This window comes from Ylistrum balloti, unplaced genomic scaffold (genome assembly GCF_031769215.1).
Source record: "Ylistrum balloti isolate Yb309-2 unplaced genomic scaffold, AGI_CSIRO_Ybal_v1 Utg370240, whole genome shotgun sequence".
Taxonomy (NCBI): Eukaryota; Metazoa; Mollusca; class Bivalvia; order Pectinida; family Pectinidae; genus Ylistrum; species Ylistrum balloti.
In genome coordinates, this window is record NW_026782195.1 from 460,531 (window position 1) to 482,500 (window position 21,970).

The 21,970-nt window shown below is 34.4% G+C and overlaps 2 protein-coding genes across 2 annotated transcripts in view; one reads left to right on the plus strand and one right to left on the minus strand.

Annotated features, from left to right (window-relative positions):
- Positions 1 to 650: 650 nt before the first annotated feature.
- On the plus strand, positions 651 to 17,381 carry LOC132552180 (RNA exonuclease 1 homolog). The gene is made up of 15 exons (XM_060216327.1): positions 651 to 799; positions 2,263 to 4,319; positions 6,263 to 6,349; positions 7,283 to 7,435; positions 11,603 to 11,746; positions 12,000 to 12,134; positions 12,752 to 12,998; positions 13,312 to 13,467; positions 13,899 to 14,012; positions 14,239 to 14,312; positions 14,557 to 14,670; positions 14,830 to 14,945; positions 15,477 to 15,615; positions 15,877 to 15,997; positions 16,212 to 17,381. Exons 1-15 carry the CDS (start codon positions 688 to 690, stop codon positions 16,307 to 16,309), a joined length of 3,867 nt encoding a protein of 1,288 aa, XP_060072310.1. The 5' UTR covers positions 651 to 687; the 3' UTR covers positions 16,310 to 17,381.
- A 1,869-nt stretch (positions 17,382 to 19,250) lies between these two features.
- LOC132552135 (uncharacterized) overlaps positions 19,251 to 21,970 on the minus strand; it is a 3,586-nt gene continuing 866 nt past the window's right edge. The window contains exons 3-6 of the mRNA XM_060216276.1: positions 21,727 to 21,834; positions 20,745 to 20,850; positions 19,468 to 19,585; positions 19,251 to 19,263 (exon numbers count right to left, since the gene is read on the minus strand). Coding sequence (XP_060072259.1) covers positions 19,251 to 19,263; positions 19,468 to 19,585; positions 20,745 to 20,850; positions 21,727 to 21,834 — 345 coding nt within the window. The remainder of the gene's footprint in view (positions 19,264 to 19,467; positions 19,586 to 20,744; positions 20,851 to 21,726; positions 21,835 to 21,970) is intronic.

A 21,970-nucleotide genomic window follows, 5' to 3' on the forward strand; every position in this document is an offset into this window, starting at 1 on the left:
TATGATTTCACACATTGGTTAATCTTTCTTCTTAGATTTGCATGTAGAACTGATGGATTGCAATACAAATAATGCATAGACCTTGTATGAACCATAAAAGATCACTAGTGCAGAAGAAGGAGTGTACAGTATAATTAGGTGCATGTACAAAAGACTTGCACTACCTAGTTCTAATCACGGGTCAAAGGCTTTTACGAGTGATTGTGAACAATACAAATCGAAACCAAAAGTTGCGATTCCAAATTGCCAAATCACAGACACAGTAGACAGAAAATGACAACGTATATACAGAATACTAACAAAAATTACATTACATATTCAATAAATAACTTACATGCTGACAATGAACCAATAAACACACAAAAAAATCAAATTCGATCTACCTGAACAATTCAAAACATGGACGCTGCCATTTTGTAAATTGCATTATGGGATTATTTTCATTCTTTCCTTTTTCTTTTTTAATAAACATCAGTATTATGTGGTGAAATTGTCACATTAGCTTTACATACTTGATGGCTTTATTGAAAGATACACTATTGTCTGGTCACAAGAAAAAAACATTAATTCTGTTATCGGACGGACGAGATTTAAGAGTGACATTATGGCGGCTTTCATGAAAAGTTGACATAATGACACGAGAATGTAAACCTTACGTGAATGCAGTAACTGATAACTCTCTTGAGCATGTTTCGCTCTGCCGGTTATTATCGTGGTGTGAATTGTCCATTCTTTGCCAGCGGACTTTGTGAACGCCCGTATTGTCACTTTAGACACGTCAAACAAGATCACAATGAAGGTAGCAAATATGATAAACAAAAAAGTGAAACCGTTTTGTTGTGATTATCGTAACACTCGTGGCTCGACCCTAAATTGTTGGGAAGTAAAGCATGCAGTATTGAAAAGGCATGAATGTCATAACTTATGCAAAACTTTAGGATAAATTACTAGACAGAGCAATTCTGACATAAAAAAAACTTTCATTTAACTCTACTTCTAATGTGTTTGTCACAAAAATAATACTTCGGATAAACCAAACTGGATATTTTGTCGAAGACAATTGCAAGAGCGAGGTTATTTTAGCTTAAAATTGTTCTTGTATCAAAGGAATTTTCGTGAACTATGTTTTGACCACTTATAATATATCGTGGGTGGAGGGAAGTGGTCCAGCTGAACGGAGAAAAGTGAATCGGTTGATTGTCATTGGTTTGTACATTATATAAGTCAATGACTCTCAACCACCTAGTTTTCTACCGTACCTGTAAAAAAGATGAGTGGTTGCTCTGATGTATCCACATTGCATGTCAAATATGGTAGTAGTGAATGAGATTGGTATATAACATAGAGTGTGCCCAGGGGACAGGGTTCAAGTCTAGATGTGGCACCAGTACCTCTATAACAAGAAGAGAGACAATTGCATATTCTGATAGCTTGCAAATATTGACCATGAAAGCTTTTAAATTTTGAAAAAAACTTTCAGGATATATGCATTTTGTCTGCACATTCCTACCCCTAGCAGTTTGGTGTTTTGTCCATGTCTTGAAGTTGAGCAAGGAAAAAAATGGTCAGTACTTTGATGGATGTCCACTCCTTTGCATCTCTAGTGCACATTATATATTGTTCGATTAATGATAATAGTGTATAAAGTATTTGGTTATGAGCTGTGCCAGATATACCAGACACCTGTGCTCAGGTTTACCAATAAAATCAAATAACGATGCTCATCCAATTTAAATATCTGTTATTTAGGTTCATGTTTCACTTGTGTTGAGTTTACATGATGTAAAAATTCAGGAATTTTCATAGAGGAATCATCGCTTTATTCAGGAGGTTTTCATATATGAAATGTACAGTAGCGCAATCTAATTATTAGTCAAGACAGTCCATATCATGCTTTAATTCATCAGAGTTTGTTATGGTCTTCAATATAAGTGTCTACAAAGCATAATAACAATTCCTTTAATCTAACAAGGTTCAAACTTTCCTGTAGAAAAATAATTAAACAATCTAACATTCTCTTTGGAAAATTTAATTTATTTGTCAACAGATAAAAGAAGGCTGGTATATACACTTGTTCAATAGTTTTTACATAAAACTGAAATGGCAGTATGTTGACTTCTTGTGTTGATTCTGTGCACAAAGCTGAAATGGGTTGAAAGAAGCTGAAAAAGAAAGATAGGGAAAGAAATGATATAAAATGTGCAGAATAACCTGCAGCATATCATGAAGTCTGATTTTTTTTCTGTAATTTTTTTATTTCAGATCTGAACAGCAGGGCACATACTCCATCTGCCTCAAAGGATGCTAGTACCTATTTGGAGAAGCTATCGGATGGACAGTTCCCATTGACAAGTGAATCAATCAAGTCTTTCTCAAAGGACAGTGATGTGGATCTTGATGAAAAGAAATTCAACGATCAAATTTTCAACAAGTATACAGGTGAACCAATAGTCAATGAGGAATCAGAAAAGTTGGGAACTATTGTCACAAATCAAAATGACATTGATAAATATAGTCAAAAACCGGTGGAATACAACAAATATACAGGAGAGCCTATTTATCATAAAGAAGATACATCATCATCTTTGAATAAACGATGGACAGAAGCAGTGCTTGGAAGTAGCACTCCAACCTATAATCCTACTCCATTGAGTGAATTGCAAAAACGAAATGCAAATCCAAATCTGAATAAGTATTCATTGTCAGTTAGTTCAAGTACTTGCAGCCAAGAATATGACCCAGAATCAAACTACTCCACCTCTACTAAGCTCACCCATGTTCCAGTCCCTCAAGTTGGTCGACCTTCATATGCCAGTAAGAGGTCGTGTAGTTATGATCCTTCAAATGTCAAGTACAAAAAACCTGTTCTCAAAAGACAACGTGTAGCTTCATTCTTTGATGCAAAGTTTAGTTCTGATGAAGAAGAACAACATACAAAAGCAGACCATGGAAACGATGAAAAAACAGCTTCAAGTGACAAAGAAGATAAATTTCATCTGAAGGATGTCAATTATTTTGAGAAGCTTTTGGATGGACCAAAGGATGTAAAGAAAAACCGTGTTAAAGTTGAAAGTGATGATTCACTAGATTCTTTGGATGAAGATGTCGATGTTACACCTTTACTGGAAAAATGTAGAAGGCGTTCACAGTCAGGGGGCACTGATTATGACAGTGCTGAGGAGAAAATCTCCAATACAGATAAGGGAGACAACTCAAACACTGTCAGAGAGATTATCTCTGATGAAGTTAATGATAGCTCTGATTCTGTTGATAGAAAAACAAACAAAGCATTCAGAGTGGAATCAATCCCTAGCATTGGCAGTGAAAATGACAAATCTGCTGAAAATTGTGATAAAAATGACAACAAAAATCACAGTGCTTTGTCATCACATTCAAAATCTTCCCACCAAAGATCTAGTAATTCTCATAAGTCACTAAAAGAATCATCAAAAATTTCTGTGGAAGATGGAAATTCAACTCATAAATCATCAAAGGAGTCATCTTCATCGAAAAATTCCCATAAAGGGTCTGTTAATTCATCTCATAAATCATCTAAAGATTTGTCTTCATCGAAAACATCCCACAAAGGGTCTAATAATTCATCTCATTTATCATCAAAGGAATCCTCAACAAAATCTTCCAATAAAAAAACTGAACATGTAAAATCTTCTCATAGTGATAAGAGTTCACATCGTTCTTCATCATCAAAGTCTCATTCTAACACATCTATAAGTACAGATCAAGTGGTCATATCCAAACGAAAATCCCGAGATTCCCAAGACAGTAGATCACCAGAAAACGAAAACCATCCGTGTAATACTGACAATTCAAAAAGTGTTTCTAAGTCATCTACTAATAATCACAAACATTCAAGACATTCAAATTCAAAATCGTCATCTTCAAGCAAACACAAGCATAATTCAGAAAAAAGTCACACAAAAAATTCTCACAGTTCATCACATGGCTCAGGGTCTAGTAAACATAGCAAAGACAAGCAAGTCAAACACAAAGACAGTACAGAAGACAATAAAAAAGGGACCAAGTCTGTGTGTTCTGAAAGGAGAAAGTCTTCGGAGACGACCAAGAAAAAAATTGTAGATATCAATGTCGATCTTTTTGGTGCAGACACGGAGGATGAGGATGATGATGGTGACTTGGTGGAGGTGCCAATGGTGACCGATGAAGGACATCTCTCCGAGAGTGACATGATAGCATTTCTCAATGATAGTGATTACTCAGATGAAGACGTTGATAGATATGATGAATGTTTAAGAATATTTCAGGAAAACAGTGGTGTGCAGAATAATGCCAACAAAAAGGTAATTGTACATGTTTTTAACGATATGTAAATGAGATATTACCAATTTATAGAACAAGGTTAATTCTTTATAATTTTTTTGCTATCCAAGATGTCTGCCAAAACCACCATTTTGGAAGATCATTTTGAACTTCAAGTTTAATTCTGTAACACAGTCTGATATTCGATATTGGTGTATATATTAATCATTTAACAGAAATCCAGATAAATGTTATCCCCACAATGAGTCGTTTATGAAATATGAAAATATAGTGGCCGGTACATATATTTACTTAGTGGTGCTCTTTCTAAACAGACCTGATTTGTGTATCCAGTTATGAAACTTGATATACCTGCCCATAAACACTTTTTTTGTAGAGTTTGATTTGAGCTCTCCACCATTTGGGATACAAAAATGCAGTTCAAGATAGGGTAACCCATGTAGTCCTGTAAATATTTTCGTACAATCATTACCTCATGTACAAGATCACATATTGGGGAAATCCAGATACATATTTCATTTTTTATTTATTTGATTATTTTGTTTTAAAGAAAACATTGTATAAAAGGATGAAATAGATTTTACTTGAGATAGATTGGATGGAGTCTAAAGGATAGGTAAAATTGATTATTTAAACTTTTTATCTTCTGCATGGGTGAAGGGATCAGGATCCAAATTTGTGTGAAGCATTTATAGATGACACAGACTCAATATTGTGTGTATATATCATCAGTTTCCTGTTGCCTTTTTGACAGATTGTTATCTATAAACTTTTTGAACATGTTTTCTCACACATTCACCTCATGTACTATAGTGTTATACATCTCTATACTTCTTCGGGTAAAAAGAATTTTCGAGGTCTTTGCTCACCTTTTTTTATTTTTCGTTCCAATTTTCCTGGAATGTCACACACGTTCAAAGTCATCACCTGTTGTTGAGGAATTCAAATATCTGTCTCGGTCAAAAAAACCCAACTGTTTCTATAAAAACAACATTACATTGAGTCAACATCTACAGTCGTGAATAAATTTTCTCTATCTATCTAAGACCTGATAGTGTTGGTCATGAATTGGAATAGATTAAATCTGGTGTCCCCTTATAGAATAGGAATATGGAAAGATACATGTGTCTTGTCAGAGCCAAGAAGGAAAGCTTCCTTGTAATCAAATTTGATGTTTTTTCCATTTTCGGTGACATGTTAAGTACTTACTGTGAATGGATATTTTTATGGGGGTGTATTTTGTGGTTTCAATAGGCAAACTATATATGTGCAGGGCATATTTCCATGACCAAATATATTTGCATATCTAATGTATATAATGTATACGTTGTATATTATATAATGATTATGCAACAAAATATCAGCAGACGACATTGTAATGCCACGTACGAATTTAACCACGTATGAACTGTAATCATTCACGATAATTTATGATAGCAGGTTAGATATTTCAAAGAATAAACAAACAGACGTTAAGGAGAATTACTGTGCATAGTTGAAAAAAACAAAGCTGATTACAAATTTGAGTCTTCAAACAATTTCGGTAAGAAACAAGTCAGTTTTGCACGTCAAATATGTAACTTCCGTGTTTAGACAGCCAAAAAAACGTGACAGTTGTTAATGTCACATTCTGCTTATTGTCACATTTTCCCCAGACAAATTGGACATGATATTAAGCGGATTGCACTATACTTCAGAAATTCATATGCATGAGTAAATGTGACTGAATGACTTCCACGTATTTGGTGTAAATTTACAGCATAATTCAGTGTATACTTAAACCCTTTGTATGTATTTTGACTTGTATAGCTAGCTACACACAACAATATTTAACATTATTTATACGTGATAAATATATATATTTGGTATTGGTATCATTTCTGCCCTGGGACCCGTTTTAGAAAGATGGTATTTTACTCTACACATGTGTACTTAAAATTGCATTATTTTTTTTTTTTATCAGAAATTATCTTCAGAAAAAACCCAGGATGCAAATGTCCCACAAACCCCAACTGGCAAGCAGCGTATGGCACACAAGAAAGATTCTGAGGTATATATCATTTCAGCAGAGATAGATTAGTGTTTGATATCTCACAGATGTTGTGGCCGTGTTGTTAAGAAATAAAGACCAATTAATGCCAGAATTGCAATGATGGTCAGTTGCTTGTGTTCAGGAGTGACTCTGATTTCTGATGTGAAATTGTTCATTTAGAGGTAATTTACAGCCATCAGCCTTTAAAAGGCATTTTTCAGAGTTTCTAATAAACACTGATTTCAAAATTGTAATAGGTATTTAAGAGACAACTCAAACTATCTGTACTATATATTTAAGAGACAACTCAAACTATCTGTACTATATATTTAAGAGACAACTCAAACTATCTGTACTATATATTTTAGAGACAACTCAAACTATCTGTACTATATATTTAAGAGACAACTCAAACTATCTGTACTATATATTTAAGAGACATCTCAAACTATCTGTATTATACAGTGTAGTAGAGTTATAAATTGTATACAATTGTGTACAATTCTCAATGATAGAACTGGAACTGTTTCTGATTGTCTGGGATGAAATCCTTAGATTTGTAGCACGCTGAAACTGAAGATTCAAGACAGGAGCACTCAAAAACCGCTGACGTCGTGCCGTGATGCAAATGAATCTGTCCCATCACTGAAGTTACAAATTTGTTTCCAAATTCAACTTTTTTTAGCTTAGAAGCCACCTGCAGGATTTGTTAACTAGAGCGGAACGGCAAGACGTGCTTTCATTCACTGAAGAAAATAGTATTTATGAATTTGTGTTAAATAGAAATATTTACCATATTTTATATTTGATTTTACAAATTGTTATAATGTATGTGTTTCTTTCAGTTTGTGATCAATGAATGATCATTAATTGAAAACTGCTGATATCTATCATGAATTTGGAAATGATATATAATATGTCTTTATAATGAAACTTGTTTTTCTGTTTCAGTTTACCAGGAAAATGAAAGTATTTGAGAAACCAAAGACCAAGATGTCTCCTGCTGAGGTGATGCACAACCGTTTCCTCCAGATACAGAAAAAGGCCCAGGAGGCTGCTGCTGCTGCTGAATCTGGAAGTAATGGAACAGCCTCATCCTCAACAGTAAGTCTTCTCCATGTTGCTACATAATCTATTGTGTATACCATGCTTTTGTTTTCTTTATAGACAAAAATGTAAACCTTTGATTCAGAAATTTCTTTACACAAAACATCAAAAAATTTAGCTTGGTTGTGTGCATCTTCAGGAACTATAAAAACAAACCCGTCAAACCAGTACAAACTTTTTGACGAAATATGATCCCCACAATTCCAAAGGAGACTGGTTTTGAGCTTGTTAACAAAAGGACTGTGATTGGGCATTTTCAGATTGTAAGTTTTGGACAATGAAGTGCTGAAAGTATGTTACAGTGATAGAGTCTATATCTGCGCGTGATTTGTTAAGTCTAGTGCTTGTATAATGTTTTCTGTAACAGGGAAAAACTTTCTAGTGCCATGTTTTTCATATGTTTATTTATTCATAATAAAGTCATATTGATGTATTGATATGATCTGTGGCTTAATACGTTTCTTTCAATGTATCAAAAGCAAATTCAAATTTTATTTTATGTCATTCCGTAAAATACATAATGTGTATGTGCTTGGCCTGTAGGGGTATTGTACACATGGGCGGGATGGAACGACGTGAGTTCAATTGCATTTGATTGGAGTTGTTATTACATGTTTTGCTGTTTGGACGAATTTGAGATATTGTCCAGTTGAGCTGAAAATTGAAATATAAGAGTTTTTAGGAATGACAGTTACAATGGTACCATTTTCTATAACATCTGTTGTCATTTGGTTGCTATGGTAATCTCATAAGACTGATGATTAGACAGACACTTTCAAGACTACTCTAAATGTTGTGGACCGATTTCAATGAAATTACACAGGGATGTTAGGGACTATGTGTAGATGTGTAAATATGCATGCATCCTGGGATGGATAGGTCATAGGGTCAAATTCTAGAACAACCTCCATGCTTGTTTATGACAAGAATAGCTTTTTGAAACTTCCTAGAAGTAATATGGGAATATGCAAAGGCATGCAAGGGCCTTGGCTAATATTTAACAGTACAGACACTGATAGAGATATTGTTAATCAAACCCTACCTATTGTCAGACCCTATATCTGTGCATAGACAATCTTTGAAGGCTCCAAAGCCAAATGAGTTTGATAATTGCTATTTTGTGTTTTTCAAACACATCATGAAAATTAAGGATGATCTATGTATAATTCATTTGCAAACTTAAATTAAATGTTTCACTGACCATCTTGATAAATTGATAAGTAAACCTTGGTCAACATAAGGATTACCACATCGTAAGAAAGGGTGTGGCTTATAACGCGATCTGCTTATAAGTGGATCAAATTGAACAAATTATTAAATATCAGTCCTGCAGCTTATACTCATGTTCAGTTTAATACAGTTATTACATGTACAATGCAATTCTTGTTAACTCCTGATAGATGGGAAGCTTGGACACACGAGACACATCATTACATGTCATTCTTTTTTCATTTGAGACTGTTCAGAAAATTAGTCGACAGGCAGTCATCCCATCCTTGATTTTATAGCTTTCTTAAATGTCATTTGTAGGTTTCCACTGTTCTGTAGATGTCTTTGTTTCAGTTTGAGACTGATGGGAGAAGGCCTACTGTTATTCACTTCACAATCATCAGTTAAAGTTTGATAACCAAAATCATAACAAAAAATATAGTAGGAAAAATTGATTCAAAATTCAAAAGCAAGGATGCCATATTGCACTATGAGAGTTAAAATTGTCAGCTTAGATATAGTTTTTGTGTCGCCTGCAGAGCTGGCAGACACTTAGGGATCACTTTGTCCGTCTTCACTCGTCGGCGGCGTCGTCGTCCTAATGGAATTTTTTCCAGACTTTTTTCGGTAATGCTTTGAGTTATCAAAATGAAATTTGGCATATGGCATATGGCATTTTGTTGCAAGGGTACATATTAAGTTTGATTCCCGGCTGTCTGTGACCCTTTTTGACAGAGTTATGCCCCTTTCAACATAGAAAATTTCCTTGGAATATTGTTTTCCGGACTTTTTTGGCTTATGCTTTGAGTTATCGAAATGAAATTAGGTATATGGCTTCTTGTTGCAAGGGTACAGATTAAATGTGATTCCTTGCTGTCTGTGACCATTCTTGGCTGAGTCATGCCCCTTTGAACTTAGAAAATTTTCTGGGAATATTGTTTTCTTGACTTTCTTTGGTTATGCTTCAAGTTATAGAAATGAAATTTGGTATAACAACTTTATGGTTGATTGTTGCACATCAAGTTCAATTTCTGGGTGACCGTGACACTTGATGCAGGCAACACATACAATTCAATTTCTGGGTGACCGTGACACTTGATGCAGGCAACACATACAATTCAATTTCTGGGTGACCGTGACACTTTATGCAGGCGACACATACAGTTCAATTTCTGGGTGACTGTGACACTTTATGCAGGCGACACATACAGTTCAATTTCTGGGTGACCGTGACACTTTATGCTGGCGACACATACAGTTCAATTTCTGGGTGACCGTGACACTTGATGCAGGCAACACATACAGTTCAATTTCTGGGTGACCGTGACACTTTATGCAGGCGACACATACAGTTCCAAGGAACTCTTGTTCATTGTTGAATTTTCTAAGAAGCAGCATGTAACTCTCTAGACATTTTATATTATCTGTTTGAGATCCTGAGTCGTTAACTGACAAGATTCTGGCTGTAATGACTGTAATGAGGAGAGTGTTTATTTACTTTCCCTGATTTTTTTTCATGGAATATAGATGTGTGTCCATGGAGCCTTTTATCATTTACCCACAACTTGAGACAAACACAAAAATAGACCTCAAATATTCAAAAACAGAAAGTCACAGCCACTGTTACACATGTATTTTGCCCTATATCTGAACTTGTTGCATTTCCTGGCTGAAGCAAGATGGTGTCAGATGACACAAGTTAGGGCAGGCAAGCAGAAAGGCTGGTGCAACTGCAACATTGCATCAGGTAGTGCAATACTGGGTATGGTGTTGGGCAGGCTCAGGTAGCAAAGAGTGGCAAAGGTGGAGCAAGATGGCATTTAATAGTGTAAGGTGGTATCGTGGATATGATTTGACTTTCAACCTCAGAAAAAAGAAAAATCTGGTTCATATTTCATGTACTAGAATACATTTGTGTGAAATAAAATAAATCTAGCACAAATTTCCTGTTTTGGAATACAGTTGTACGGCTTCTATCAGAATACTTCACTTTTAGTAAAATTTTAAATGATTCTGGCTAACCAAGGTATGAAAGAAAACCAGTAAACAATAAAAACAGCTTTATCATGCATATTATCGTAATATTTCTTGAAGGAATGATGACCTAGGTTGAACCTAAGACAATACACAGTAGTAAATGACTTCAACTTTATACAGGTACTCTTACATTTTGAAGGGATATACATGCTTATCATATGTAGTACTACAGTTTGACTTTCACCTGTTTCTTTGTAATCTTTATTTGCCAATTCTTTAGATTTGACTATTTGAAAGGGAAAGGGAGTTGTCTGATGTTGATAGAGGTGTGGCATATAAAAGTCAGCCATGCTGATGACACTTGTAGTTAAAATGATAAAATTCCTTGTACTGAAAGTCGTTTAAGAAATCTGATACACAGTTTGTCATATCTATTTTTAGAATAATTTGCTGATGTAAGCATATTCCATTCATATCCTGTATAGGTGTACCGTTACTTATGTGTATTAGCCGAGTGTGCTATAAATAGAATCTGAGTCATAGATTTACTGGTGGTGCAATACCCTCATACTACCGGTGTGATAGTACTATTTATGTATACCTTACCTGGTCTAGTGTTTAGTTGATCACTGGAGGCACCAGCTGTGATAATACTGCTGTCATGGATGTTCATGTAAATGTCATGTATTAGCTTTAGTTATGACATGACATAAATGACATGACATAAATGACATGACAATGTTAAAGTATGATATAAATATGATGATTATTATGTGTGTATTTTTATTTATAGTCTTTTGTTGTATTCCTTTAAAAGTAATGGATACAAATATTGCAAAATAAAATTTCCATTTCATTGATTGATATAGTTTTAGTATTTAATTTGGAGGGTTTCAGAGAGAAAAGCATGAGTGGTGGGGGGGGGTGCTAATTGTTATCATTGCCAGAGTTTAAGTCTGATTTACATAAATTTTTTAGGCAAGAAAGTCTCTCTTGTCTGGGACTAAAACAAGGACTGCCCACAACCCTTCTACCTCAAAAACTAATGGTGCATCCTTGGGGAAAACTACCGTCACCACTGCATCACGGACAGAGAAAAGGAAGGCTCGCACTCCAAATGTTGTAAGTCATGAGACTTATCATAAGCAACAGTTACGTTTGTAAAGTTCTATAAAAATGTAAGATTAGGCAGAAAACCATACTAGCTTTTGTTTAAACTATTTTATAATTTGAGAGGCATGATAAGGAATTAGAGATTTGAACCAAAAGATTGAATATAGATAAACTTTATGGTAATAGTGAAGCTTTTCTGAAAGTAATTTGCATTATTCCCACAGCTGATTGTATTTTCACTTTTTTTATTCCTGTTTTTCAGTCCAACTTGGCAAGACCAACAATTCCTTCCGAGTTTGGGAGTAAAGTACCATTTAATATCCGTCAACGTTATCTCAATCTCATCATTGATGAATGTCTCAAAATATGTGATACAGAAAAAGAAGCATTTGATAAGGTTTGTAACAAAGATATCGCTTCAGGTATATAACATAGTCAGAAGTCAAATAAATGTAATATTTGCTAAAGTCACTGTTATTAAAAATCAATTTATGATATAATAACTCATTAAATGTTTTTAGGTCAGTCACATGGTCATAGATCAAAATTATAGGTCAAATATTCAAAGTCAAGTTATTTATATCTTGACTGGTAAATATTTCATAATGAACATCATGTATGTTCATGTATGTTCATGTCTGATATTATAAAGGGGACATGGTGTTGTTAAAAACAAATCATCACATATACTGTCAATTTATTAAAGATTAAACAATTAATTAGAGCCTATGTCAGTCCCATGTAAGTGGGTAGATCAGAGATATGCAACAAAATTGTCCTGATGAATCCTCACCCCACCCCAAGAGGTGAAACAGATTAGCCGAGAAACATGTTAAGTTAGTATATTGTGATTCTAAATTTTCTTTTGTTTTTGTGCCATTTACTAGGTATAATCCTGTTACATGTTTCTTTTTAACAACATATCAGCTATCTAGAGCAGACTAATTGATGAATCATTTTATGACCTCTCACCTCGTTGTGGCCTGGTGACTGACTGAGGATTGTGTATTTTAGGGTCAGATGGAGGAGACTGCAGTGTACAAGAGGGCTTCCAGTAAAACTGTCTACCTCAATATTGCTGTTAACACCATAAAGAGACTTCGCACAGAACAGCCTGGCCCATCCAGTTCTAAAAAGCCAAAGCAGACCGTGTTCCAACTATCACATGAACAGATACTTGGGGGTAAAAATGCCACAAAAACAACATTCACGGTCAATCGATCAGGCGGGGGCTCAAAATTACAAGAGGAAAATTTTAAAGGTAAATATCTACACTGGCTAGCAATATTTAAGGATTAGCATTTGTATTTAGTTTGTAAAAGTGTCATTTGATTAATATTGGCCGAAAAAGAGTCATACACACTTGGTCGTGACCATTTTCAGCCCTTTCATCTGTCAAGCATAATAGTGAAATGAAAAGGGTCAAATGAATATGTTTCTGGAATAGCAATTCATATCAATTCATTCCTTTGTAATGTGTATTATTAAAATCTTGTCATTAATGATGAAAAAAAAAGAATTACAAACATTGCCTATTAAATTTATCTTTACTCTTTGCAATGACTGTTTTCCAGGAGCTGAATTGTATAAGCGCCTGACTCGGTACATTCTGACAGACGAGCAGATGAAAGAGAATGGTTTTCCTAGACCTTCCCCAACCGTTTCAGGCTCAGCCATTTTTCATGTTGAGCCAAGAAAGAAAATCAATGTTCAGTCATCAAAGCCAACAAGTAAGTTGTCTTATGTCAATTTATCTGGAAAATAAGACCTGGAGGGGTAGTGGGTTACAATTTTTGTTGTCTGTTTGATGTACATTTACACGTACCTACAAAATAAGACCTGGAGGGGTTACAATTTCTGTTGTCTGTTTGATGTACATTTATCTGAAAAATCTCACCTGAAGGAGTTGTGGGTTACAATTTCATTTGTCTGTCTGTTGTACATTTAGCTAGAAAAACAGACTTTGAGGGGTCAATAATGAATGAGCTATCAGGTGATAATATATAATATTTAATACTGCAGTATCTGTTCCATTGATTCAGTACCACCTTAAAATCCTCAGTCATATATGTGAACATTACAAATGGTGGTTGTCTGAGGCCAGGTAAATAGTAATAATTTTACTTACATGATGTGATGCAGTCAAGGCTTGTCTTTACAGATTATGAGAAATTGTGTGTCAGATGTGGTAAGATTTTCACTGTGTACCCCAACGGAACTTATGCCACCAAAGAGGAGTGTTCATATCACTGGGGAAAAGCATGGAAGAAACGTGGTTAGTATTCTCTTTAACTCAGTTATAAGCCACAAGCAGAATCACTGTACTGATGAGAAATCAAACTAAATGTAATCTTGGTTGAACTGTTGATTGGGTGTGGTTGAATTCTTCACTAGTTTGATAATTACAGTGTTGTAAAGGTGAGGGTTCAGGTTTTTTTTGAGTAAATATATGTAGATAATGTTGATCTTGTTGATACAGAGTTTTGTTTTGTTATTTTCAGTTGCTGGTATGATTGACACAAGGTATACCTGTTGTCAAGGTGACTTATCATCAGACGGCTGTCAGATTGCCAAGGTAGGCTCACCAGCTGTTTTCTCAGATCCTTTTTCAGATCAGATTAAAATATTTATATAGTATTTATTCATATATTATAAATACTTTAATGCAACATAAACAAGTAATACGAAGACTTTATTTATTTACATATACATGTGTTATACTGTGTGATTGACCAGAAACTCTACTTGGTGTTGCCTGGATATAGAATTTCGGCATTGTAATTTACTTGTGTAATAATTGACTGTTGTTACCATAACAGGGCCATGTCCACGAGACCAACAAATGGGAAGCTCTGTCTGGGTACATGAAGACATTTCCATGCTCACCGCCATGTGATGGAGACTACGGAGTGTTCGCCTTGGACTGTGAAATGGTGGATACCTTTCAATAATATTCTTTTTGTGTAAAATTTTACATTTGTTGTAAAACTTTGTAGTCTTAAAACAGTGTATATAAGGTCTGTGCTAAAGAAGTGTCATCTCATCTATTCCCGTAACACTAGATTTGAAAGATACTTTTCTGCTTCTTGTAGGTTTACACAAAGTTTGGAATAGAGCTAGCACGAGTCACAGTCACAGATCCAGAAAACGACTGTGTGTACGAAACACTTGTCAAGCCAGATGGAGCTGTTATAGATCATAACACAAGGTACACAAGACTTATTTCAACTTTAACCACAACATGTTTCACCATGATATGTTTCAAGACTTGTGGTAGTATATCGTGATATAAACTTAAACAAATTGAGGTTTTGATTTGAAGAATACTAGTAAATACATTGAGTAGATAATTATATTTTATTTAGTTAGTTAATGGATTACAATATTTACAAGGTTGTTTGGAGACAAAATTTTTATACATTAATATAATCAAACTTTCTGACAGGTACACCAATATATCACCTCAAAATTTTGTTTTTCTCCAAATTTTGAAAAAAGTGTTATGATGACTGAATGAAATAGCTAATCATACAAAATGCAGTTAGTGATCTAACAGTAATTCGTATTGGAATAAGGTTATTTAGAAAAAGATATATCCTACCTGTAATGTTCAGGGTTAAACTCTGAAAAGGATAAAGTTTAGTAGGGAAGCTGAGGACTACTGTCATTAGGGGTATAACCGAGAAACCTGAGACAGGTTTAGTGCTGGCTATCTAATAGTCTTGGTCGGTGTATACAGGTTCAGTGGACTGACTGAAGAAGACCTGAAAGATGTGACCACCACACTGAGGGATGTACAGGCTGTGTTGCTCAGCCTTTTTTCTGACCGCACTATCGTCATGGGTCACAGTCTGGAGAGTGATTTCTCTGCCGTCAAGGTTAGTGGTTGATAAGGAGGCAATTGAGAGTTAAGTTATTCCGATTTACAGTAAATGATAACCCATTTCTTATAATTTTGTACATGTTGAAACAAAAATCTTGATTAACCAACAAGGTCAATACACAATATTCCTAAATCTATCTTATCTTTAAGAGGGCGAATAAAGGAAAAGATTAATTTAGTAAAACAAAAGGTCAGTGTAGTTATTTGGGATTTAATGTTTTTATTGGATAATTATTGGTACATGTTATTATGACAGCTTCTACACAACACTGTCGTGGACACCTCAGTCGTGTTTCCACACAAGATGGGACCACCCTACAAAAGAGCATTGAAGACACTCATGGCGGAATATCTGAAGAAAATTATCCAAGATGATGGTAGGTTTACAAATGTCAAATTTTAGTTATAGTATTAACATGATGTGCAATTTTGTATTATAATTAAGAAATGTCTTATTTTAAACTTAAATGTGCAAGTATGATAAAACTTTGAATAAGTATAAAATGTAGAAAATGTAAAGATATAATGAAAAGGTTTCTAAATATTCGAAGTCATAAGTAAAATCGTATAATATCGTGTGATCTTTGACAGTTGGCGGCCATGACAGTAAAGAGGACTCTACATCGTGTATGGAACTAATGCACTTGAAAATTAAAGAAGATGCACGCAAAGAACCAAGGCGAAGTTGATGAGCACGCAAAGAACCTCGGCAAATAGATCGGCATGCTAAGTATCCAGGAAGAGTTGTTCAACACAGAAGAATCGAGGTGAAGACAATCAGTGTGTGGTGAACCCAGGCATAGTTGATCATTGACAGATGACAAAGAGTTGTTTGATTTAAGTTTTCTAAGAAATTCATGTTCAATCTCAACTTCTAGATACATTTACACTTATCACTGTAGTGACCTGTGATAGTCTTGCCACTTTTTTACCAGGAAACACTGGAGGAGGAAATCGTGGGTTCTATCAGTCCAATCATAAATATATATGAACTGAGGTAAATATTTTTTTGGATACAATTGTTTAGATATTGGGATTAAAATTGTTCAAACTGATCATAAGGAATGGTTTTATTGTGTACAAGCAATTCAAAACATGTTAAAACAGTGCGGCAGTTTGAATTTGGTTTCAAGTGCTGTCCTATGTTTCAGGTAGATTCAGATTTTGATTTAAATGGTTAGAAATTTTTGCAGCATTTCGTACGGTGTATAACGTATGTTGTTCATATTCCAATAAGTTAGAAGTATGGTAAATACAGTAATATTTATTCATACCAGGATAATCTTGTTTAAGTTTCCATTTTCTGGATAATTACCTTCATAAGATGTGAACACTTATTCTAAACTTGATGTTTGAATTTTTTGAAATATTTTTTCTGAAGATGTTATTTTAGAATTGGAAGTTCTGACCAAAGCCAAAGTAGGAAAATTACCATCTGGTGCTTGAGCTGGGGAGGTTTCATAAGTGTATATAATTGCTGTCAAGTCCGACACATCTTCTTAAAATAGGGCTGTTAGGTGTGCGTTATTGTGAGGACTAGTGTATAAATGTTTACATGTTTTGTGTGGCATGTTGCAGTAAATAGAGAAAACATTCTCAGATATTGTTTTCTTGTTGAATGTATGGTAGTCAACTTGAAATAATTTGTTCGACAGATATTTGCGAATTATTGAAACATCTAAAACAGAAGATTGAATGTTACTTTACTGTAAAAAATAGTTCTTTCTCAGAAGAAAAGTTCCATATAATATTTTAATATGATTCTAGTTAAAAAAAAATTTATCTTGTATTTTGTTGAAAATTTTGATATTATAGAACTGCTAATTTAAAATATTGTTTAGTACCAGTGGTAAATATTGAAAACAATCTATATATCTATGAAAAGGTTTGTATTTGTGTATTGCATAATTTTGTATATTGTGGCCAATTTCTTGATAAACGTATTCATATTAATTAAAAATGCAGCTATTTTCATTTGTCATACATTATGCATAACTGGTAGATCTAGGTGAACCAGTGTTATTACCGACATTTGTTTGTAATTGGTAAATGTAGATATTGGGTATACTGTCATGACAGTATTGTATATACCGTAGTAACAGTATCTAGAGAGGGTGTTATTTATTTCTTAATTGTCAAACCTGTCTTGTTTGTAGATCATTATGGCCAGGCCAAAGTTTATTATATACATACGAGTGTTGTGTTTGTGATACCGATATCTGTTTTCAACAATTTAAGTACTCATTTGAATTTCATTAAAGCGATGACTGACTGTATGGAGACATTTCAATTTGGATTGTTCAGCTCGACATTAGAAAAAGGTACTTGTACCTTCGGGAAAATTTTGTACACATTTAGTATTTTCAAAATGAAATCTCATTCTGACTTTGGCATACATGTTTCATGGTCATTGACTTTGATGGAAGGTTGTACAGAATTGTCAATACATATGTATTTCATTGCGTTGATAATCTTTTAAAAGCATATGGGGATCATTAACCAAATATCTGGTTTTTATTTTTTGATTCCTACTACATATGGATTTCACTGCTATTTTCATTCTTCATTATTTAATGTACAAATACCGCTCTGTAACATGTTATTTCACCATCAGCATTTCTGTTTCAAGTCATATCAATATTTAGGTCACAAAACACACATCATTGATATTATTTATTAAATCTTGACGATGTTGTTAATATACAAGGTTCATAGATATTATTTGTTTGTTATAAAGTATTGCTATGTCTAACTGTACAAAGCCATAGTGTTATTTCTTTTTTTTTATCAGGTTCATAGCTGATAGCAGTTTTGTAATACAAGATTTCAACATATGAAAATAAAAAAAAACGGATTGAGAGTGAACTCTGTTTTATTGTTGTATTTTTGTGATGCAGGTGAAATATTGAAACAATGATGAAACTCCAAGGTTTAGAAGACTGATTGAAAAGTACTACCTAGCAGCCCTTTGTGGTCAGTCATAACCTCTTATCCAATGGTGTTAATCTTGTCATATTTATAAGGACGTGCTGAATGGAAACATCAAGTGTAGACTCGTTAAAAACCTTCATTAAAAATACCAATCTAAGAATAGTGTATAGTCATGACGGAGACCCAGCAGACCTCATTTTGTCCCAATAGTTTGTAATAAACTGTATGCCGTGATACTAATTATTTAAGTATATGATAACGAGTCTGATAAATGAATATTAGAACATTACACAATTTACTGAAGTACTGGGCTAGTGCACCTCCTGTCTAGATTTTCACTCTTCTTGTGATCACTTACGATTTTTCTCATTCACCTTCGAAGTTTTAAAAGTTCAAGCCCATAGCATCATTGACATTACTAGAAGGGCGAAATATAGCTATATGACGTAGTTAAATTTAATGTTTGGCTCTAGTATATCTAATTCTAAATTGCATTAAATGTTGCTATCCACTTGTGTCTTTGTGATATGAATAGCTTTTATACACTTACATAACATTTTTACTGTGGAAAAAATTGTTTCTCTCTGATCAATTTTGTGCCTACCATATCGTATAGCAAAAAACAACCAACAAATGTAGATATCGTATATTTTCTGTATATATAACATTACAATGTGAGAGCTTCCATCTTTGGAGTCTTCAGCATCCTCCCCTGTAAATAGAATCACAGATGTCAGTGTTGTAGTCAAATTACATTACTTATCCCCAGATAATTTACATTGAGAATTGAAATTTTGAATTACTATTAAAACCACCTACATAAAAATGGATTCATATTAAAAGCAATTGACCCGAAACGAAAGTGTTTTTAGGTTAGATATGAGAATTAGTTCCAGAAAACAGATTTTCCACTTACCTACACGTTGCATAACAATTCTGAGACATGAATGTGGCGTAGGCACTAACAGGGGAACAGAAACCCAATCGTTTCTGATCTTCACAGTACGACTTCGGATAATTGTCCCCACACGGCACTAGAACAGATAAATAAGAGTTTCAACGTTTATCTTCAAAAGATTATTATTAATAAGGAACTCGACATAGCTTCCTTGTTAAATAACTTCACTAAAACTAGAGCCTATGAAATTCACCAAATGATTTGATTTCATGAATTCAAGGGGTATGTACTCCCAACTGAAAGGTCTCTCAAACGGATAATGAATTAAACTACGATTAGAAAATTATTAAAAGAGAATATTCATTAATATTATAAACAATCAAAGATACTCTAACACATTTATTTACGCGATTTAAAAATCTGCTGATGAACTGTCAATCAAAACCGATCGCGGGATTTGGCACGAGGGACATGCGCAGTCACAACAGTTGCATATGAAACTGGAAGCCTTTCTCATGTTTTTAGTTTATTCCAGCAAGTGATCTCTTCCCCTATTGCTATCCAACTAAGATTTCGCTGACGATCCGTCTCCAGTTTCCGTCATTTCTTCGCTGATGCGGTTATAGAAGCCCTTCCCCTCTTTCGTTTTGCCACGGGATCATCCATGTTCTCTTCTTTTTTAGCACGTGCGCGATATGCGCATGCCCGAGATTTGGTTGCTTCTTCGCCGCCGACAACTTTACAGAATGTATCGCGTCCCGGCGTTTATTCTTAAATCAAACTAAACAAATTGATACAGGAAAAATAAAATATTGCGCAAAGTTCTTTTAAAACGTAAATTAGAGCCGAAAGTTCGTATGTATACCCCTTTAATGGATATATGTTTCAATACAATGCTAAACAAGCTTTGCTGTGAATAGTACTATAACGGATTAATGGTTACCGCTTACTTCAGTCTTTACCTACAACGAAATCACGAAACCAACACGGACAGCTTTCCACTATGCTGTATGATAAGTATGATGGTTTTAATTTTCCCTATCGTAAATTTCGAGATAGTAACTGTCCATTTCTTCTTTCCAACCTGTTGCGTTTACATGTCACAGCTGATTCGACATTGCAGAGCTTGCTCATATTACTACTTCCGGTTTTTGATCTAAGATGCAGTACACGTTTGCCATTCGATAACACACGGACATATTTCCCTTGTGCCTTGTTTATATTATTCATTATGATTGGTATTAATTATATTTACAATGTCGATACATGAACCAGCTATCCTGTACAACTCCTACCTTCAGTGGTGGTGAGGATTGGTGCCAAATGCAAGTCGTCTTTGCTGATGAATCCCATCTCTAATAAGGTCGTCACGTACTTCTGTGTCGCCATACTGATTGCCTCCTAAAGGTCCAAATGGAAAAATTATATATCTGAAGATAAGTATTAGTTTTTATAGTTTCACCAGTCAGATAACAGGTGGTAGCTCGAAAAATTATAGTGTTCATTAGTTGCGAGGCCGCTGTAGCCGTTATGTTTGTGTTGTTCTGACCTCACAATACAACAGGCATGACAACAACAAACTTTCCCTAGGTATTGACTGTTTGATCATATCTGTTCAAATATTGATAGAAAAACGATAACGAACAGGATTCGAAGTTCTTGATGACATATTTGAATTTTTTTTTCATCTTTTGTGCTTGAGATCAATATCAAAACATTTATTAACTCTTGACAACATCTCTACTATTCGTCTTAATACGTACAATATCCTCTTTATATGGAAAAATAACGGGATTAGGTAATATATGCAGAAATAGGTTATTTATTCAAGTCAACAAAAAACCATAAGCGAAAAATAGTTCCATTCGATGTGTATTTGTGTCGAAGATATTTTTGTCTAACTTCTTGGATAAAGAAGAAAAAGCTCTAAAGGGTTCTAGAGACGCAGGTTTGTGAGGATTTTACAAGACACAGAAGTGAATAGCACCTTTCAACACCCAAACAATTAATTAGACTGTGTCATACATGTGTCTCGTCCATTACATTAATAAAACTACAGAGCAATGTAAGAAAACAACTTTTTTTTTTTTTTAAAAAAAAAAAAAAAGAGACTTAACGGAAAAAGTAGGAACAAATTATCTTTATCGATTTTTGTGTTGAAAAGTAGTGCATGTAATTGCTGGTAGTCAATAAAAAACCTTCAACCAAGAAATAAGCAAGACTTTCTGCAATGTAAAGTTTCCGTCATAAGGATACAATCGTTTTAAACATTCTCACCTCAACAGTAGCTCCTGTTCCTACAACTACTATCCCGCTAGCCACGTCTTGTATCGTCACACCGTTGGCTGTAGCATGGATTCTCACACCTCGTCCTAGGACAGTGTGCTGCAATAGAAATGGGTTGCAAAACTATCGATCATCCGCGGGTTATGTACTTTTTTGTTTTTAGCATTTTTATCTCTCTTAGACTAAAGTGCTGGCAAAAAAACATGGCCGAAAGTATAGTCACACTCACAGAAAA